Below are 22,337 nucleotides of genomic sequence, written 5' to 3' on the forward strand. Positions count from 1 at the left end.
TAATTTATTTTTTCCCTTTATAGCTAAATCTAAAAATTCGGGCTATGAGCATGGGTAGAAATAATTTCATTTTATTTTAACTAGGTTTAACCTTTTTTTTCATTTTTTTTTAATTTCCAGAACGTTAGGTTGTGATGTTTTTTCCTTCATTTTTTTAATTTATTTCATTTTAATTTATTTATATATTTATAAAAGAATAAATGAGCTAATTAGAATAGAAAATAGTTAATAAGTGAAGAAAAAATTAAAATAAATTAACTTATGCAGTTGTTATGATACCAATTATTATCAACCCACTGCTACGCTACTCCATCGGGTCCTGAATTGCACTCTATATGGGTTCGCACATTTGTAGTATGGGCGAGCCCAATATTGAGGACGTGTAATACGTAATATGAGTACTCCTACACATGGTGCGAACCTTGTGTATGTGAATCCACTTCGAGTGTATGCATGTTAACCTTAAAGTATGGTACACTGTTGCACAATCATTAGCAAATACACAGTAATAAAAAAATATTTAAGTATATTAATGTAAATCAAATAAATCACAAGATTGAAACATGAATAACAAGTAAAATATTATTTAAAATAAATGTTTACTATAAACATGTTGGAAATCGATTCAGAGTTGAGGCCTGTGGAACAAAGTCTCCTTAAGACAAATTCGACCGCTCCTTTCGAGCTGGAGAAACATCAGACGATTGTCTCCCAGGATACAACAACTGGATGAACACCACAGTAGTGCAGTTGCATGATCAACGAACTAGGCTTGCTTTCTTGCTATCACTGGAAAACAGATTCAGGTGAGATCCAATATAGATCCAACTTTCTATTCACTCGTGGGATCTAGGCAGTCTGGAGGGGACCACCATGGCTTCTCTCTTCTCAATAATCTATACATCCCTTATTAGTGTATGGACATTTATCTCTCGAGCACAGGTTTAGGTTCGGGCTCAATGGGAAAATAAAATGAGCACCTAACAACGTATCTTCACAGACCAAGAACTACGAGATTGCCCCTTTCATTCTAGGGTGACGGAGGGATTGTACCATTCAAGCATTTTTTTTATGCTTTTCCTAGAGGTCTAGAGAAAGCTGCAATCAATAGGATTTTTCTAATCCTCCATTCCCGAAAGGAAGAACATGAATTCTTTTTTCTTTCCATAAGGACCAAGAGATTGGATTTAGCCATAAGAAGAATGCTTGGCTAATAAATAATTCACTTATTGGTCTTCGACCCCCTCAGTCACTACGAACGCCCCCGATCAGTGTAATAGGATATGTCTATTTATCTATCTCTTGACTCGAAATGGGAGGAAGTTTGAAAAAGATCTTAGAGTGTTTAAGATTGGGCCAAGAAAGTCTCTTAACACCCTCTTTTTTTTTTCCCATCAGAGTTATTTCTTATTTCACAAATACTTTCCATGGTAAGGAAGAATGGGGGAACAAGCAAACTTGAAGAGCACAATACAATGGAAAGTTGTATGCTGTGTTTGAGAAAGATGAATCACTCCTGAAAAAGAATCTATTGATTCTCTCCAAATTGGTTGGACCGTAGGTACGATGATTTACTGCACGGGCAAGATCTCTGGTTTAAGTCCAGGATGGCCCAGTTGCGCCAAGGAAAAGAATAAAAGAAGCATCTGACTCCTTCATGCATGCTCCACTTGGCTCGAGGGATATAGCTCAGTTGGTAAAGCTCTACTCTTGCAATTAGGTCATTGCGATTATAGGTTCGGTGTCTAGTTGTCCAGGTGGTAATGATAGTATCTTGTATCTGAATCGGTGGCTCACTTTTTCTAAGTAATGGAGAAGATGATCGAAACATACCACTGAAAGAATCTACTGAGACAAAGATGGGTTCTCAAGAACGTAGAAGAGGTGGGATGGGCAGTTGGTCAGTTCTAGTATGGATCATACATGGACAATAGTTGGAGTCAACGACTCCCTTAGGTTCCCCCATCTGGGATCCCTAGGGAAGAGGATCAAGTTGACCCTTGCAAACAGGTTGATGCACTATCACCCTTCAACCGTTTGAGCGAAATGAGGCAAAAGGAAGGAAAATCCATGGACCAACCCCATCGTCTCCACCCCGTAGGAACTACGAGATCACCCCAAGGACGCCTTTCACGTTGGAGAAACATCGAATGATTGTCTCCCAGGACACAAAACTGGATGAACACCATAGTAGCGCAGCTGCGTGATCAAAGAGCTAGGCTTGCATTCTTTTTATCACCAGAAAATAGTTTTTTGAAGAGAAAAATGTTCAAAATTTAGTCTTTCTGTGATCTGATTATTTAATTTGAATACTCTAAGGAAAAGAAATAAACACGTATTGGGCTAAAATATCTATAGGCTCTAGCCCAATCAATCTGGACATTTTGCATCGCCCACATGCGCCCCCAACCTTGATGGATTTGGATTTGCACCCCCTACACACAATGGAAAGCATTAGTTTAGTCATTCAATAACCACCAAGTTGGTTTACCTATATATACAAGTTCCACACTTGATTCTCAATCAATGTGGGACTAATAATTTTCATTTTCCTCAACATAATTCACAAGTAGCTTACTTTGAGCATTAATTTCTCATTCATCACTTAACCATTTTGAGCATATGATTGTAAAAGTCTTATGGGGTAGAACATAAAATCATAATTTTATGATTCAAAACTCCTCATTTACCAATCAAAAATATGCCTCAATGATTCCAAAAAAATCATATTTTTCCAACATACACATCGTCATTCATGGAGATCTACTTAGCATATCATATCTATAAACAATAACCGTATTATATAAATACATAGAATTAACCTATCTGAGATGACATATAGAAAAACACACAACAATAATAGTGAAAATAGTAGAAGCGTGTAAACGAGAGTGATAGCTTTTATTTTTCTTCAATAAAAATTACTAATACAAGCTTTAAATATATGGTATTTATTTTCTAATTTGCAGCTCCAAATGACACCACATACTTGCCATCACTACAATCACCATTCACCAATGACCCAATATCTAATTTGAGATGCACGTGATAAGCTATTCTACCAGTTATGTTACTGCTTTCAGCATTTAAGTTTTATTATATTGAGAATAACAATTATCTAAGTCTTTAATTCCACGATTTTGATTTTTTTAAGAAATAAATTTTGTAATGTCTTTAGTAAAATAAATAATATTTATATTTGAGAATTATTTTACAAACTTTAATTAATTATTTTTTTACTTTTTGTAAATTCTCATATGATTATTATTATGTTATTAATAATTTGATGATTTTGAACCTCATGTGTTGGTTTGATGGTCAAGGTGTTCACCGTCCCGAGTGTGACATGAGTTCGAGTTGCGCTAGTTGCATTGCTGTTAGGGTTTTGCCCTCCTATTGTAATTCACTAAAAATGATTGTCACCGAATATTGATTATAAGATGAATTTTTTTTTTTGTTTGTGTGTATTATGTGACAATTTCAAATTGACACTAAATAAATTTTTATGACATTATTTTAGCATATTAGGTGACAATATATTACGTCACTAGTAATGTGAGAATATATGTTTAATCACCTATATATTGAATGCTATTTCATTATTGATGATGATTCGAATAATAAATGACAAATTCAGTATATAATTTCATGATGAAGTGATTTGTCATTAAATACTTATTAAACGGTGAAATTTTACATTTTCTTCATTAACATTATTAATTTTATTATATTAGACGATGATATGATATGTCATTAACACTTTTACAGTATCACTTTTTTCACCTATACATTAAATGTTATTTCATTATAAGTGACGATACTAATGATTAATGATGAAATTTGATATAATTTAGTGACGCCACTAGATGTCACTTAGTGTTAATTATAAGATGGAGTTATACAATATCATCACTATATTTCCAATAATACATGAGGAGAAAGAAAACATTATCATTATTAATATTTAGTGACACACCTAATGTGAGGAACGTCATGACGACAAACTTTGCATCACCAAATACAAATAGTGATATAAATGTAATTTTCAATGAAAATAATTTAGAAGCCATTAATGAGGAAAATTGTTGTAGTGACTCATCACATTTAACTCTCATATTACTATACATACATCCACTAGAAGGTCCATCAGTAATGTTACATCTTCCAACCTTATTGTAGCTTTAACGCATGACAGATAAAACATATGAGTCACTAGTCTCCATCATTCAATTAGTAAAATTCTCAACTTGACTAATATGATAAAAACAAGATTTCTTAAGTGATAAATGCTTTTGCCGTTAGGCCATTATATTTCCATATTATTGCAGTACTAAGCTAGTAGATAATACTCCATTGTTATTGCATTCTAAGAAACAAATCCTTCTTCCATCTCAATAAGAGAACGGGCATTATGGCATGCTTCAAAATTTGGATTTAGAAAATATTAGGTATGTAGGATAGCATAGAATGTAAAGGATGAATGTTTTGGGTTTTCCATGAAAAAAAACAATAAGTGACGTGTGATATTTATAACTTTTTGTGTTAGGGTTTCGTTAGGGTATTTAATAAAACATAAACACTCATGGGTGTTGAGGTTAATTTAAATTTCCGAGACCTCCTCTTTAAAAAAACAATTGAAAATTACTATTTACATTTTTTTTTAAAAAAAACAAAGACCTTGACAACAACAAATGTTGAGATTTGTTTAGAGAAAATTTATCCACAATCCCACTAGTCATTCCAAAATCATTACCCTGATTTCAGTCTAGCTTGGAAAACTCATTAACACAATACATATTACAAAACTTGACAACCATAAATGTTGAAACACCCATTCCGAAAAAAAAAAAAAAAAAACTATAGAATGAACTTGTACACATACATATTTTTACCCTTTTAACCCTTTTTTTTCTATATTCAAATAAAAACCTAATATTAACACAAAATTTAATATAATCTACTAAAATCAAGCTTGAAACTAACATAATCCTTCTAATTTTAACATAATCCACTAATATCAACCTTCATTACTACTTATTTTAGCTTGGCCATATTTCTCAAATTCATCATCTTTTAATATTCATTTCTTAAAAGTTGCTTCTACATTAGAATTGTAATTTTGTATATATTAATATATATTTGAATAAACTCTAAATTACCCTCACTTTATTGATGAACCTATATTAAAGCATAGACACAAACTACAACACCAAAATGGGTATACAAAAATTATGAATTAAAATTAAATTTTGATGTAGTAACAACAACAAAAAGAAAAAATCCCTTAAGGATAAGAACATAAAAAATCTCTAGGCTGTAACCACAACAGCAAATTAGTACAGTGTAATAGTTGAACAACAAGTGGCATTCAAATAAGAATATGTTGTGTGTAGATATGACCAACATGACAGATCTCATGTTGTAACAACTTGATAGGTGTAGGTTAAAATTTTCTATTAGTCCTTGTATTTTTCTAAAGTTATAAATTTAGTTCATGTACTTTAACTTGATCATTTTTAGTCCTTACAATTTTCAAATTTTAAAAATTCAATCCTCATCAAAAGATGACTGTTAAATTCATTAAGTTTTTTTTATTTCCAAAATCTGATGTCGCAAACATAGTATCATATGTGTAATGTCACGTTAGCTTGTTATTTTCACATATTACTCACTAAATAATCAGTTAATGGATTAACGATTATCATTTATGCTAAGACTGAAATTTCAAAATTCGAATATATTGACTTCGAATGATCCAATTGGAGAATATGGACTAAATCTACAACTATACACATAGTGCAAGACTAGTAATTAAATTTAATCAAACAAGTTTAACTACTAGTATTTGAGTCAGGAAAAATTTTCTAAATTCAAAAAATACAAGGACTAAAATTGACCTATTCAAAAAGTATAAGAACTAAACCTACAACTTTTGCAAAGTACAAAGACTAATAGTAAAATTTAACTGTTGATGTATATCCTTTATTTATTTACTGTATTAGTTTAGGGTTAAGTTTGGGCATTGGGGTAATAGGTAAAGGTGATGAGTAAATAGATTTGGTTGTTTGGATTAATGTATTTATTTAAAAATAAATAATAAATATAATTATTATTTTAGCATATATAATAAATATTAGAAATTCTATTATAAGTGTATGCACTGAAACTACATAACGTAGAATATATAGTTGAGTTTAAAAATAACAGATAATAAATAATAGGCTTAATGATAAATTTGGCCCCTAATATTTACATGTTTTGTCAAAATGACCCTAAATGTATTTTTGAGCATTTTTACCATCAACCTTTATTCTTTTTTTTTTCAATTTGCTTTTTCTAACAGTTTTGATGAAAGTTCCGTTAATGAGATGATGTGGAATTTCATATGTGAATTTTTTAATGATATGTAATTTATTATTTAGATAACCTAATAAGATAATTGCATGTGGAAAATAATATATTAAAAATAATACATTAAATTAAAAATAATTCTTAATTCAAAGAAAATAAATATAATTATCTAAAAAATTTAATTCAAGAAAAAACTTATCGTAAACAAACGTATGAAAGATTGAAACCTTTTGAAAGAAAAGAAAGATGAAAATATTGAATTTATTCATTAAATCTGTTAGAATAAACATATTTAAAAAAAAAACAAAGGTTGATAGCCAAAAAAAGCTTAAAAATACAAGTAGGGCTATTTTGACAAAACATGCAAACATCAGTGCCCAAATTTAGCAGTAAGCCTAACTAATAAAATGTATAGTTTGAAACTAATTACTAATAATAACATATAAAATATGTACAATATTAAAATGAAAAATATATATTAAATTGTGAGTAAAATGAAATTTAAACACGTAAATACGTCATATTAAGAATACTAAATGCATTATAATTTTTTATCATGATATTGTCATCAATTTTAGGTTAGTGTCATCAACTTAGCCAACAATATTATTAATATATATATAATTGGTGGAGGTAATATCGTATGCATAATACAATTAAAGTATAAATATTATTTGAAAATAAAGTTTTAGTTTAGTGGTAAAATTAAAGCTTTATTGAATTAAATAATACAAGTTTAAATCCCAACACATGTAAATTTTTATGGTTAAAATGTGCCTATAGTCCTAATACTTTTCGAAAATTAGTAATTTAGTCCATGTACTTGTAAGTTTTAAGAACTTAATCCTCTAATTTTAAATTTCAAAATTCAAATCTAACTGTTAACACTATTATTTTTGTGCTAAATTTATTGATGTGACATTTTGAAAAAACACTCACTTGATAGCTATCTAATTAAAAAAGACGTTATAATCAACTTGAATTTAAAAAAAATTAATAATATTAACAGTTAGACCTGAATTTGAAATCTAAAATATAAAGAGACTAAATTCTGAAAATACAAGTATATGGACTAAAATCCTAATTTTAAAAATACAAAGATTATATGCATATTTTAACCATTTTTAAATAAAAAAACTTAAAAAATATATTTTAATGGCTTAAATAATAATATAGGTATGGAAGGAATTTGAGGTAAACTTAAAAAAGGGGTTGAAGAGGTCTAAGAGAGTGCGTGTGAAAGATAATTAGAAGCATAGGATGCTTTGAATCATGGTCCTCATTTTGGCTTAGACATGTCGAATTCACTTACGTAACGCCATTTATTATTCAAAACATCAACTATTTTAGACTGTTTTATTATTTTTCGAAGTGATGATTCGTAGTAATACAAATTCCAAGTAAACAGTATATTAGTGTATGTGTATGATTCGTTTTTCACCCTCACTTTCTTTTCAAAAGATGCCATTCCATCCCTGTTTACTCAACTTCTTTCTCTTCCATTTACTCCCTCCACTATTAATTTACACCATAAATATTAATCATGCTACAATTTGGACTTTTTAATAGTATACAAGGACTAATTTGATACAATATTTATAATATAAGGGCTTCTTAGAAATTTAACTTTTTTTTAAACTACAAAACATTGATATATGAACAGTCAACGATGAACCATTTTTTAAATGTTACACAACTTTTTATACAAGGAAAAAGGCCAAAATTTCATAAAAAAAACCGTTATAAATAGCACCTCGTTACTTCCGCATTTAGTTGGAGTTAAGTTAATGCACTTGCCATACTCAAATAAGCCTTTCTTTCCATTGATTTTCAGCTTTTACTTTCGAACCTAGTAGAGCTGCAAGCATGGGCGAGAACCACCGTGTATTTATCGATAATCCTTCTCTGAACGACTCACAATGTTTCGATGATGATGGCCGCCTCAAACGAACGGGAACTTTCTGGACGGCCAGTGCACACATAATAACGGCGGTGATTGGATCGGGGGTTCTTTCGTTAGCATGGGCAATTGCTCAACTGGGTTGGATTGCAGGTCCAGCTGTAATGTTGTTGTTTTCCATTATCACATTTTACACTTCTTGCCTGCTCACCGATTGTTATCGGACCGGTGATCCTGTTTCTGGCAAGCGTAACTATACTTATACACAGGCGGTTGGCTCTCTTTTGGGTAACTTTTCTTCCTTTTTGCTTATTTATTCAATGTCCGCAAACAATACTAATACTAAAAATGCAATGTTATTTTTTGTTTGTTTTGATAAGGTGGATACAAAGTGAAGGTTTGTGGGTTTATTCAGTATGTCAATCTTTTTGGTGTTTCCATTGGGTACACAATTGCAGCTTCAATAAGCATGATGTAAGTTCCACATTAAAAAAACCAGAAAGGTAAACAACACCCAGAATACTAAACTATTTATAAATTTATATTTTGGTCATTAAAATTTAAAAAGTTATAAAATAGTTATTGAATTATTCAAAAAAATTTATTAAATCTCTAGATAGTTAATCTTTTTCTTTAAAAAAAAATCTAACTAGCGAGCTCCAAGAGACAATTTAACGATTAATACAGTGGATTAATACCTTAAATCTAAATCAATCTGACAGGCAATGTCAAAAATTGAAGAAGAAAGCCTTTTAGATTTTGGTTTACAGATTCATGACATTAAAAAAAAAATTTGAATTGTAGAAAAAAATGCAGGCGGTGCAAACAGAGAGAGTCGTACTATAGCGATTTTAACAATCCAATAACTTAAATAAAACTTTCAAATAATTTAATGACTATTTTGTGAGTGACCAAAAAATAAACATACTAATAGTTTAGTGATGATAAGTGTAATTTGCCTTAAAAAAAACCCCTCATTATAATTCTAACAAAATTACATATTCAAAGTTGTGACGCTTTTCCTGCTTTTGAAATGGTAATGATAGGGCAATAAAAAGGTCTAATTGTTTCCATAATAGTGGGGGGAAGAACCCATGTCACATGTCCAGCAGCCCATACATGATGATGTTCGGAGTCGCTGAGATCTTACTTTCACAAATCCCAGATTTTGATCAAATATGGTGGCTCTCAATTCTAGCTGCTGTCATGTCCTTTACCTATTCCGGCATTGGTCTTGCCCTTGGAATTGCTAAAGTTATAGGTACAGTTTCAACTCCGCCAAGCACATTACAAATGCCTTTTGAAGATAGATATCGAGTTTGAGTCTTGTGAAACATTTGAGGTCCAACTCGATCTTCTTCCTAGACTGATGGTTTTTCTTCATTTTGCTTAAGCAGGTATTGGAACTATTAGGGGTAGTCTTACTGGAATAAGCCTTGGAACAGTTACACCAGCTCAAAAGATATGGAGGAGCTTCCGAGCTCTTGGTGACATTGCTTTTGCATACTCGTTTTCAATGATTCTCATTGAAATTCAGGTATATTTCTCGGTTCTCTTTCAAATGTTGTAGTATTTCATAGTTTGAATTAATGATTTAAATTTACAAAGATGGATACGATTTCGACTCTCATGGTTGCATGCATAATAAATAGATTATAATATATTTAAAAAGCCATTAAATTACTACACTTTGTCCTTAATTTTAATATTAAAGTTGAATTATTTTAAATTTCATACTCTTACCTTAATTTATTATCAATGCAATAAAATTCTATAGACTTTTAAATAAAAATCTAAATTTAAAAGAGTATCAAAATTTTCAAAAGAATGATTTAGTTAACGATGTATATATTTACTTTCAAAAGTTTTAAAATATTATTTATTTTACTTTCAAAATATTATTTTATTTTTATTAAATAAATTATTTTCATCAAATTCATGTCAGCGTAATTACAAATTAACTTAAATTTTCAAAATATTTTTCTTTAATAATAAAATCAAAGGTTTTATGTGTAAAAAGTATAGGTTAGGAGTACAAAATAACTTAAAGACTTGTTTAAACAAGGTATAATAGTTTAAGGGGTTTTTTTAGTATATTAACCTAATAAATATTATCAGCCGCCAATTATGACAAAAGCATCACAAAATAATAACAGAAAAATTAATTATTGGGATATTGTAGGACACAGTGAAATCCCCACCAGCAGAAGCAAAGACAATGAAGAAGGCCACTAAACTTAGCATTGCAATAACAACAGCATTCTACATGTTATGTGGGTGCATGGGCTATGCCTCCTTTGGTGACCTTGCACCCGACAATCTCCTTACTGGTTTTGGCTTCTATAACCCATTTTGGCTTCTTGATATTGCTAATGCTGCTATAGTCATCCACCTAGTGGGAGCATATCAAGTGTTTTGCCAGCCGATTTTCACCTTCGTCGAAAAATGGGCATCACAAAGATGGCCCGAAAGCAAGACCATCACCAAAGAGTTGAAGATCCCAATGCCAATCCGGGGTTATCGTCCTTACAAACTTAACCTTTTTAGATCGGTTTGGAGAACAGCGTTTGTGATGTTAACCACTGTGATATCTATGTTGCTTCCATTCTTCGGCGATGTTGTGGGGATTCTAGGGGCATTTGGATTTTGGCCTTTAACAGTTTATTTTCCAGTGGAGATGTACATTGAACAGAAGAAGATATCTAAGTGGAGTAGCAGATGGATTTGTTTGAAGATGCTAAGCATGAGTTGCTTGATGATTTCTATTCTAGCCGGAACAGGTTCAATAGCTGGTGTGATCCATGACCTTAAAGTTTATAAGCCATTCAAGACTACGTACTGATCGTTGCTTTTCCGGCTCATTGGTTCATCGGTTAGTTTCTGATGGCAGATAAATTCAGCAATGTATTTGGATTTCAGTTCACACTATGGTAATACAATACAATACAATACATTATTTAGGTAATACACCAAAGTATTTCGACGATAAATGAGTTAAGTGGAACAATTCACAGAACAATATATCCCTTACATCTTACATCTTACATGAGAATTCCTTGTACTAAAAGTCAGATTGCAATTTGCTACCTCTATTAAAAATATAAACAAATTAGTCTTTATATGTTAAATTAAAAACAAATTGCCCCTTTCTGTTAAAAATTACATTCATTTCTACTATTAAAACTTCTGTTAAAAATTTAATTCACTTCTACTATTAAAAACTGCCATGACTGACAGAACAATTTTATGTGGCGTGTCACATTACCTCATTCCAACATATAGAGAGCAATTTTTAACAATAAATATAGATGTAATTTTTAACAAAAATGGGCAATTTGCTCTTTAATCTCACCTACAAAGATTAAATTACCTATATTTTAAGAGAACAAAATGCAATCTGACTCTTAGTACCCATGATACTTTTACCATCTTACATGTCATTCCTACCTTTGACACTTCCCAATCTACACTATTTCATATTCAAAAGAACTTCAATACAGAAAACCAGATTCACAGATAGCATTAGAATCGATCTTTCTTGACTTTAAAATTAAGGAAATTTATGTTATAATCAGTAATGTCGCGTTCCTTCACTCCCGTCCTATTAGTTAATAATATAGTACAATCATACTAGTTACTAGTAAACGGCATCAAATTTCGAGGACTTGCAGTATGGAACGACACGGTCACATTATTATTTGAGATGCTGGCATCAACTTAAACGGAAGGCTAAAAAGATGGGAGGCTTGGCATTTTTCACTTCATTCAGACTTGAAGCTGTAACTTCAGGGTTTTCTAATGGCAGCTCAAGGAATCACATCCGCATACGTTTCGCATCATTCTGAGGGACGTCCACGTCACCACCATTGCCCTTTTCTGAGTTAACTGTTTGTCCCTGTATGCATTTTGACATCAACAGTCAAATGACATAACCATAGGATCTTCAAAAACTTCACATAATATTGGAGGAAAAAAATAGGGGAATATCAAAACATAGGAGAAAGACAATCTTTTTGTGGCTTTCAATAATATTGGCACCGTCCAAAGTTGCATATGTGAGACCTTAAGTATCAAAGTTGGGCCATTTTCTTGTAGTTAATTTTTAGGGATGTGATCACCTAATGCAGAGGTCTAAGGACATTTTTCCTACAAATATTTGCCAGCTAGACCTATAGAGGGGGGATCGACTCTTTTGGGAGAAGTCATCGAAGTGTCGTCTGACAGACAACCAATCTAGTCCCCCAACAACCAAAGGTATTGTCCCCTGAGACAGGGTTTTGTCTCCCATGCTCTGTTAAGAGCCAGCGTGCTGTGAGTGGCTACCTTGAAAGCCTAGTTCACAGAGTTAGGAGCGTCTCGACCATACATTGACATACGGCCACCCACCAAGAGGTGACAATAGCAACTCGCCCACCAAGGGCTCTATGAACCAAGCCCTCAAGGCAGCCACTCACGGCACGCTGGCCCTTGGCAGAACATGGGAAACACAACCCTCCCTCGAAGACAATACTTCCAGTTGTTGAGGGACTAGATCGGCTGCCTAGTAGATGACACTTCAAAAACTTCTCCGGAGGAGCCAACCCTCCCTCAACAAGACCTTTGAAAAATAAATTGCCTAAACGGTCAATCATTAAACCAAATGTTTGAAGCTGGAAATGGGTGCTTCAAGTTTCCAAGGATTTGCTATCAGAACCCATTAGAACTTACACTTTCACCAGGGACAACTGCATATCGCTCCGCTGGAGAAACCCAAGATTTACCTGCCAATAAAACACTTCTATATTCAAGCATATAAAAAGCCAGATAGCAGAACAGGAAGGGAATCGATCGTCATTATACAAAACCTGACAATGGGTCAAGCTTTGAAGATTCTATCTGTTGCCCACTGGAACCTTCAACACTCAAGGCTTCTATGATCTTTGGAAAATTCCTGAAAATAAGAATCCAAAATATCAGTACTTAGACCATGACAAGCTTTGTTACTGTAAGCACTTTTATATGTTTTGATCAGAATCTTCATTTTTCTTTGAAGTATCCATGTCACACACCTATGCTCGATGCATATTCAGATTTTTGTATAGAGATATAACCCTCCAAATACATAGGGTGTGGAACTCATACCAGTATCTAACACTTACACCCAAGTCCAAATAACATATCTTTCTACAGTATCATGAAACCTAAACTTCAGTGGTCTAGATTAAAATGCTATTACCGGTCCATAGATTCTCCATGTCCAAGCTGTCCATTTGTACCCCTACCCCAGGAGAAGATGTTTTGCTCTTCGGTAATAGCAAGTGTATGCCTCCATCCACACGAAACCTGAACTACTTTCTGCCATGTAACACACAAACAAACATGTGAGAAGAGAAGAAAGAATTAAAAGAGAACTCCTAGAGCCAAGGGCTATCATAACCAATATTTGGAAGCAACAGTAACAAGAATGTGCCTGATCATTTGGAAATTTAACTTGCACTGGAGAGCAAATGTCGGTATTGTCACCAACCCCAACCTGTCCAAACTGTAAACAAGGTACAAAAATTAATTATTACACCTTTAACAAGCATCCATAACCACGAAAGCAATTAAAGGACTTGTAAAATGTTAAGACACATGCACCAGTAAATTACTATTGTGCAGACAAATCCATCTGCATGTGTTCATACATGTCAACCAAAATGCATACACAATGACTCTGGATTTATGCCTAATGTATTAGAAAGCAAACCGAGGCAATGTAGTGATACGGCATGTTGAGTGGGGTTATCTCACCGCTGTTGAGTATTGGGCTATGTATTTCGAAGATATAAACCAAGGATAATTTATTTTCATTTTCTACCTTGTTCCATCCCCAGCCGTAGAGTTTTCCATCAGATGTGAGTGCCATTGTATGTCTCCATCCACCTGATATCTAGTAAGATCCAAAACCAAAATGAAACAAACAATTTCAAAAATAATTTTAAAGCCAACGTATATTCGAAAGAAACAACAAATGTCATGAAAGGTATGAGGCATACTACACATCAGATATCAATAACACAGAAAAAGGGGAGACCGTATCATACACATTTTAAAAATGAGATTACCATAATAACTCTAGCTGTTTGTATGTTACTTGCACTGGAATTGCCACTTAATATAGCCTGCTAAGAGTAAAAGTACTATAGAGGCCCTTGTCCTAAAAGTGGGATTGCATTTTGCCTCCTCTACTCAAAAAAATAGGCAAATTAGTCCCTGTAGACTAAACCAAAGAACAAACTGAACCTTGGAGACCAGTTTGCTCTTTAATCTAGAGTACAAAGACTAATTTGCCCATATGTTGAGTAAATGAGACAAAAATGCAATCTGACACGAGTACATAGGCCTCCATGGTACTTTTACCTCTGTTAAGATATCAAGAAATGACATCTCCCTCACTCCTTGCTAAAGACATGATTAGGAGATCATTGAACATGCACTTACGTGATAAGACATGTGAAAACCATGCTTTTTTGTTTTAACATGGAAGGAACATCTAAGAACTTCAGACTCTTTCTTGCAATACATTACTAAGAGATGGGAGCACCAAAAGGTCACCTGTTTAATAGAACTGTCAGCTAAAGCTTCCACCTTGTAAGGAACAAGATGATCCTCGAAGTCCCCATGTCCTAGTTGACCATACTTGCTCCAGCCATAAGTGTATAATCCACCAGTAACAGAGACTGATATGGTATGCCGCCATCCACAAGCAACCATATTCATCTTCTCTTCCTACAACTCGAAATTTTAACAGAAAACAAAGAAATAAAGGAAAATTACAGAAAAAAGCATAAAATAAGACAAGATGCAAAAAGGAAACTCACCTTTCCTGCGTTAGAATACAAAGAAGTCTTTAATTTCAATTAAAGACTAAAGGAAAGAAAGGCCCTTTTAAATACCAAGGATGAACAAAAGAAGTCTTTAATTGACAGGTAAATTACGTAGAAATTCAAATTACTAATTCAAAAGAAATTAAAAGTAAAGTAAAGATAATAACAATTTATTTGAATATCTGAATGTACCAAATCCTAAAGTTACACTATTACGCCCTCGCAAATTGATGGTCAATAGAGTAGAAATCTTGGATTCATTATGAGGAAAAAGCGTGGACAGTTAATAGAAAAAAATGTGGATTTTGCGACTGAGGTCACACTCTTGTTGTGAGTTGCGACAGCTAAGAATTGAATAGGGAATATTGTAACTTTGGAGACTATGCCGATTGTGACCTAGTTTTATGAGTTATGGAGTTGTGATTGGTGTATACAAGACGTGGTTTAACGTCCCTTAGGCAAAGCTCCTCAACAGACAACCAAGATAGTTGGGCACGAACCTTGCCACTTGGAACCATTAGATTGAAGGCGATGGTTGGTTGGTGATAAAGAAAGTCAGTTTATTGGCTTTGGTGAACAGACTTGGCGTTGTTTTAGCCAAAAAAAAAAAAAGGTAAATTGTTTGAGTCATATGAAGGTCCAAGGATGTCCTCGTTTGAACAAAGAGGTAAGAAAACATTTATAGGCTAGAAACGAGAACCATGCTGTTAGACAAAAGGCTTTTATACTATATTGAAGTAAAGGGAAACTTATCAAATTGCTCCAATAATTCATTGATAGAAACCTCTATTTATAGAGGTAAAGATAGTTATATGGACCAAATAAATCTTACTAGCTTGTTGACTTACATTGAGAGTAGAAACCTTCTCAGGAACTAAGCGATCATTTCTGTCACCTAAGCCTAAGTTACCATATCGCCCCCAACCCCATCCATAGAGGGCACCCTCTTTTGAAATAGCTGCAGTATGCTCAGCACCAGCAGCAACCATTTTGATAGAAATACCCTATAACATATATGACAGGATTCCAAAGTTAAGAAAGAAGCAAATACTATTTGAACAAATGTACAACTCTATATGAGTACAACACATTTTGCGAAGGTCAACAAAACTTAGTAACTTGTATGCAAGGAGAGGCTCCTTTCTCTTAATGCTAATACTATAGTACAAACATACTACCATGGAGGCCTTAATACAAGGAGTCAGATTGTATTTTGCCCCCTCTACTTAAAAATGAACAAATTAATATATGTACATTAGATCAAAGAGCAAATTGCTTCTTTTGTAAAAAATTTCATCCATTTCTATTGTTAAAAACTGGTCCTTGTACGTCGCCATAAGATACGCATGACATGTCATATGTAACAATCTGAAAAAATGGATGGAAATGTTAACTGAAAAGACTAGTTTGTTCTTTGATTTAAATTTGCACTTTTTTTTTTTTAGGAAAGGGGGCAAAATGCAATCTAACTCCTAGTACAAGGGCTTCTATGGTAATTTTATCACATACCAGATAATGGAGCATTGCATGGAAATTTGTTAAAGAAAACCAGAAAACAAACAATACCTGAAAGGCTTTAATCTTTTGAGGCACTGGAGAGTCCTCAGTAGTTCCAAGACCAAGTTGACCATTTTGATTTCTTCCCCAACTTCAATTAAATTCCAAATGGTAAACATTAAAATAAGGGTAAAAAAAAAACCAATCAGTAATAAAAGCTATCAAATGTATAAATTGAAAGAAGAAATAACTGCAAATGTAAACTTCTGTAGAAGAGAGTAAAGTAAGCTATTATACAAATCACTGACCAGCTTTCAAGAAAATAAATAGAAGCAGCTATTTTAAAATGATTAACTATCAGGTATAATATCAATTGAAATCAACATTAGCGGCATCTCTCAGTTCTTTTCACAGTCAAGCTTTCTTCTTTAGTAGTTTCTCTCCTGCACGGGAATAAATGCTTGAGGTAATAGTATTCAAAATGAAAGAATTTTACATTTAAGGGTAAACTGTAGTAAAGGTCACCCAACTATGAAAAGTTAAAAATGGTCAATCAACTATTCAATTTTAACTTTTTTGGTCACCAGCATGCTAATCAAAAAAATGAAAATACCCAAAAATCCAAGCTAGTTGAGTGACCAAAAAAATTTACTAATAGTTGAGCGACCATTTTTTTGTTTTTCATAGTTAGCTGACCAAAATAGAAAAAAAAAAAACCATAGTTGGATGACTAGTAATATAGTTTACCCTCCAGTTAATTCATGCATTGCAGCCCTCTAATAGATCAGCCCTAATTGCATATAAAGGTCAAAGGTTCTCTAATTTCTTCAAGAATACAAGATTACCTCTTGAAATGCATTTTGCTTACAATCACAGTTTACTTCATGAAGGTCATGGGAACCAATATGTATTATGAATCTTTTAGTTCAGTAAAATAGGAGCATTATTATTTCATAACAGCCACTTCAAGCTACTATTTGTACTTGGATGTTAAACTCTAGGCACTAGTAAACATAGTTAACAGAAAATTGGTCAAACAAAAAAAAAACCCTACTCGCTTTTTATCCTGAAACAAGGAAATTGAAATGAAATATAAACATAAAGGTAAAAGTACCATAGAGGTCCCTATACTAGGAATCGGATTGAACATTGCCCCCTCTATTCAAAAGCAAATTTATCCTTCTATTAAAAATTCTATCAACTTCTATTGTTAATAACTGGCCCTTGTACATCAACATGAGGTACACGTCGCATTCCACATGTCACTATATGATTATTCTGTCAGCCACACTGGTTTTTAACCGTACAAATGGATAAAACTTTTAACAGAAATGACCAATTTGCTCTTTAATCTAACCTATAAATTAAGACTAATTTATCCATTTGTTGAGTAGGGGGGCAAAATGCAATCTGACTCCTAGTACAGAAGCCTCCATGATACTTTTACCAATATAAATTAAAAAGAAAGTAAAAAAGATCAAAAGGCCATACAAACCTTTGCACCTCGCCTTCCATTGTCACAGCCAAACAATGGCTGTCACCACAAGCAATTTGTTTGATCCTCAGACCATGTAATGCTTTTATTGGTTGAGGAGTGAACAAGTCACTAGAGTTTCCATGACCAAGTCTACCAAAGTCACCCCTGGAATTAATAACAGTTAAAAGCAGTCATATATTTTAGTCAAAATTGAAAATAGATAAATGAGATTATGATACAAAAATTACCTCATAAGATACAGTATGCTGTTTTAAAAGCATAAATGAACAAGTTAAAAGAGTTAAAGAAAAGGTACATGCTTGTTCCTTAGTAATATGATGTTGGCATGAGAATAGATTAGACAAACAAAGAACAACCCACATAAATATAATTTATAAACTTAATATAAGCCTGAATAGTGGAGAAAAAGGATAAATTTTAACAAAACAGTTCAAAAAAGTTAATACAGATGTGATTATAGATGATATGAAGAATGTACCATCCCCAACTATAGACTTCTGCATTTGACAATGAATATGCAATTGTATGATCAGCACCACAGGTAATAGATATTATGTCATGTCCATCTAAAGCACTCAATCGAGTAGGAGAAAGTCGATCCTCCGCATCCCCATGGCCTAATTGTCCATCCTCTCCTCGTCCCCAAGAGCAAATAATATTTCCAGCTGTAAATGAACAAGAACCAGATTATAGGCTTAAGTAGCTCTATGCAAGTCAAATGAATTCATAAAGTAAGCTGAACAAATGTCAGAATCTAAACTTGAAATACACATACAAGGACTCAAAAGACAAATTATAATAAATGTCAAATTAGTGAAGCAATAAGACAAGGTAATACTGAAAATCCGGTAAAATTACCATGGAGGCCTTTGTATTAGGACTTGGATTGCATTTGAGCCCCTTTACTAAAAAATGGGAAAATTTGTTACTATACATTAGATCAAAGAGCAAACTGGTCTTTTGCTTATAAATTTCATCCATTTTTACTATTAAAAATTGGTCCTATATGTCAGAATCTGGTTATTCAGGTAGCCATACCAGTTCTTAACTGTAAAAATGGGTAAAATTGTTAACAGAAAGGATCGGATTACACTTTGATCTAATGTTTAGGGACTAATTTATCTATTTTTTTAATAAAATGGGCAAAATACAATCTGACTCTTAATTCAAGGGTCTTCATGGTACTTTTACCTCTTTTAAGTTAATGGAAGCCATAGCAATGACAGCCCATTTATTTCTCAAAGCTTAGTTGGGTCAAGGATCTACGGCTTAACAATTTAATGAACTGAACAGCAGTTGGAAGAATTGTTTGTTCAAAATTTAGTGCATTAATTTATTCACATGAGGAAAAGTGAAACATGCCATCAATCACAACCGTTGTCCACCATTTAACAGTGAAGATCATATCAAAACATGTCTCAAATTGGCTCAGAAGTCCCATCAAATAGTAAAAAGACATAAATTAATTGGCCGTTTGAACAATATAAAGATCATATCTAAGTAAACTACAAGCAGTCAACCAATCATAGCCACCATGCAACAAGGAACACTGCAAAATTACAACAAATGACAGAACTGATTGCAGAAAGAGACAAAGAAAAAAATATCAAATTGAAGAACAAATTAAAACAATGAAGAAGCAGGCACTGCTAAACAAGTGAAATGAAGTAAAAATTTTGTAAGATTTAAAAGACCCTAAATGTTTCTTCCAAAAGATGAAATATCTGGGAAACTTTGGATAGATCAACAACTTTCCAGCATATAATAAGAAAATAAAAGAAAAAAAATGGAGCTTACAGAGAAGAGCAACAGAATGGCTAGCACCAGCAGAGATGAAAAGAACCTGACGAAATGCACCACTGACGTCACTCAAACTCATTTCCTCTTCTGCCATTTGTGGATCTTATTACAACCCAAACTCTCTTTTTCTCTCTGTCTGAAAAGGGCAAAGATAGTTTTGTGGTTTTGCTAGAGGAAGAAAGTGAAACAAAGATATTTGGGAGTATGTTAGAACAAGAAGATGACACAAGTAAGGCTTTGTTTGAATGAATAGGGAAAAAGATGATAAGAATAAAAAAAAATAATGAATTGAAATGAAGAAAGTAATAAAGAGGGAGTGGGCGAGGATTAATTATAGCGACAGAGGTAGGACATGTGCATGATACATGCAAGTACAAACAATCTAACAACGAAAACAAAAACAATTTAATTAGGCCTAACCCAGGCTAAATTACCATGGAAGCTCTGTACATTTTGTTTATTTTTTTAAAAAACTAGATAAATTAGTCTTTGTGTTATATTATAAAGTAAATTGATTATATCAGTTAAAAAATTTATTCATTGTATAATTAAAAACTGATGTGACCGATAGAATAACTAAATAGTGACATATGCGTGTCATGTGTACCTCGTGCTGACATATAAGTACCAATTTTTAATAATAAAAATAAATAGAATTTTTAATAAAATGACTAATTTACTTTTTGATCTAACATATCTAATTTACCTATTTTTTTAATAAAATGACAAGTTGTTTTGGATTCAGATTATATCGATATGGGAATATTTAAATTCAAATAATTTTAGATTTAGGTCCTTCAGGATTGACACTCATTTTTAAGGTTGAATCATTTCAGGTCAAAGAAACAGTACTAGTTGTCACTTAATTATTTGTTAAGTATTCAGTTTGGTGATCTAATTATGAAAAGTTATATTGATTATTAACGTTAGGGAGAATATAAGTTTTGGCCCTGAACTTGGCATCTAGGTCCACTTTGGTACTTAAACTTAAGAATTTGAAAAGTATAGAAGTTTGGTGACTAGACACTCTGAGATTGTGTCACATCATTAATTGAAATTTAATATATATATATATATATATATATATATATAAACTTTTAGGTAATAATGTGACACAATCTTAGAGTGTCACATATAGTGCTCTAATAAAAGGACTGATGGTTGAACTAGTAAGACCACTGATTCTTGATTTAACCAATTTGATCGGTTAAACTACTAGATAAAAAAATAATTAAATAACTAATTAAAATTCATAAAAATAAAAAAAATTAAATTGATTCAACCTATTCAACTACATATTTTTGTCTTAGTTTCTAATTTTTACTAGTTTGGAGCTGTTTCCGGTTCAATCAATTCAACCCCTTTGTTCGAACCAGTATGTCAGTTAGTTCTTGTCCAATTGGTTTGACCAACTAATCTAGTCTTGTTTGAATAACGCTAGTCATATCATTAAGTTTTGATGGAATCTAAGTTTAAGGATCAAAATAAATTTAATTGTCAAATTCAGAAAACAAAGTTGATAAAAAACATAAATACCAAAATAGACGTGACTGGTAAGTTGGAATTGCAAAATTTATATTATTCCTGAACGTTATTGGAACTTCTTTTCGTTGGTCCTTCGTTTTCAAGGAATTTTCACTTTGTATTTATTTTATCTAATTCTATTTTTTTTTTCACAGACGTTGACATGAGTCTTCTTTTTCATGCTCCAACCACCATCAAATATTGGCTTCTTTCCCTTTCGTTCACAGCCCATAGCATCAAACTCCATCTAAAGTTGGGTAAGGGATTAATGGTGGTACTAATTGGTGGTCAAATTGTAGTTCAGCTTCTCACTTTATTTGTCATTTACCTTGCTCTTAGTCTTACTCCCACCAATTTTATGCTAATTTTCATCAATTTTGTGTTAGAAAACTAGCTCGTGATTAGTTTTGGTTCTGATTGTGAAGTGCCAATTTCATTATTAATTGAACAAAATCAAAGTTACTTTAGTCCAAGAATTGTTATGTTTCATTTATTTTGCTTTAAATATATTCAAATTCACTAATGGAAAGTAACTTTTAAAGTTTTATTTATTTATATAATATATTTTAATTTGGCCATTTGAATGGAAATCTTTGTAATTTCATCACGACTTTAGAAAATATTTTTATTTTAGTCACCCAAACGTTATATTTTTAATGGTGACTAAATTTACACGCCAAATCATGTCCACATCATGTTTATATTTTCATTTTAATCATTCAACTTTTAAGTGATTATCATGTTGGTGACCAAGAAAAAAAATCTTTAGTCCTAATGTTAAAGAGACTGATAAAAAGGAAAGATGAAGCATACTTTTATTGATTGAAATTAGAGTATTTATAGAGCAATACTCAATTAACAAGAATTCAAAATAAGAGTTCAAAAAAAAAAGAAGGATAATAATTAACTAACAAAATAT

The 22,337-nt window shown here is 32.3% G+C and overlaps 2 protein-coding genes across 2 annotated transcripts; one reads left to right on the forward strand and one right to left on the reverse strand.

Moving 5' to 3' along the window:
* The first annotated feature begins 8,052 nt into the window (after nucleotides 1–8,052).
* Nucleotides 8,053–11,390, forward strand: LOC108457001 (amino acid permease 4-like). The gene is made up of 5 exons (XM_017755790.2): nucleotides 8,053–8,539; nucleotides 8,632–8,725; nucleotides 9,298–9,512; nucleotides 9,649–9,788; nucleotides 10,434–11,390. The coding sequence occupies exons 1-5, from the start codon at nucleotides 8,218–8,220 to the stop codon at nucleotides 11,091–11,093; spliced, it is 1,431 nt and encodes a 476-aa protein (XP_017611279.1). The 5' UTR covers nucleotides 8,053–8,217; the 3' UTR covers nucleotides 11,094–11,390.
* Nucleotides 11,391–11,699: 309 nt separating this feature from the next.
* On the reverse strand, nucleotides 11,700–20,290 carry LOC108457002 (ultraviolet-B receptor UVR8-like). The gene is made up of 12 exons (XM_017755791.2): nucleotides 19,892–20,290; nucleotides 18,573–18,759; nucleotides 18,092–18,238; nucleotides 16,666–16,747; nucleotides 15,948–16,103; nucleotides 14,828–15,001; nucleotides 14,091–14,162; nucleotides 13,701–13,772; nucleotides 13,467–13,585; nucleotides 13,096–13,181; nucleotides 12,959–13,011; nucleotides 11,700–12,146 (listed from the first exon to the last, which is right to left on the reverse strand). Exons 1-12 carry the CDS (start codon nucleotides 19,986–19,988, stop codon nucleotides 12,066–12,068), a joined length of 1,326 nt encoding a protein of 441 aa, XP_017611280.1. The 5' UTR covers nucleotides 19,989–20,290; the 3' UTR covers nucleotides 11,700–12,065.
* Nucleotides 20,291–22,337: the final 2,047 nt, after the last annotated feature.

Source organism: Gossypium arboreum, chromosome 9, assembly GCF_025698485.1.
Source record: "Gossypium arboreum isolate Shixiya-1 chromosome 9, ASM2569848v2, whole genome shotgun sequence".
NCBI lineage: Eukaryota > Viridiplantae > Streptophyta > Magnoliopsida > Malvales > Malvaceae > Gossypium > Gossypium arboreum.

What these genes read in the sequence shown, in the direction of transcription:
- LOC108457001 (XM_017755790.2), top strand. Translation starts at nt 8,218, where the DNA reads ATGGGCGAGAACCACCGTGTATTTATCGATAATCCTTCTCTGAACGAC. An exon ending in GCAGCTTCAATAAGCATGAT is followed by an intron (nt 8,726 to 9,297) that starts GTAAGTTCCACA and finishes TGGTAATGATAG; the next exon opens with GGCAATAAAAAGGTCTAATT. An exon ending in TGATTCTCATTGAAATTCAG is followed by an intron (nt 9,789 to 10,433) that starts GTATATTTCTCG and finishes GGGATATTGTAG; the next exon opens with GACACAGTGAAATCCCCACC.
- LOC108457002 (XM_017755791.2), bottom strand. Translation starts at nt 19,988, where the DNA reads ATGGCAGAAGAGGAAATGAGTTTGAGTGACGTCAGTGGTGCATTTCGT. An exon ending in CATGGAGAATCTATGGACCG is followed by an intron (nt 13,182 to 13,466) that starts GTAATAGCATTT and finishes TCTTATTTTCAG; the next exon opens with GAATTTTCCAAAGATCATAG. An exon ending in CAGTTGTCCCTGGTGAAAGT is followed by an intron (nt 12,147 to 12,958) that starts GTAAGTTCTAAT and finishes AAATGCATACAG; the next exon opens with GGACAAACAGTTAACTCAGA.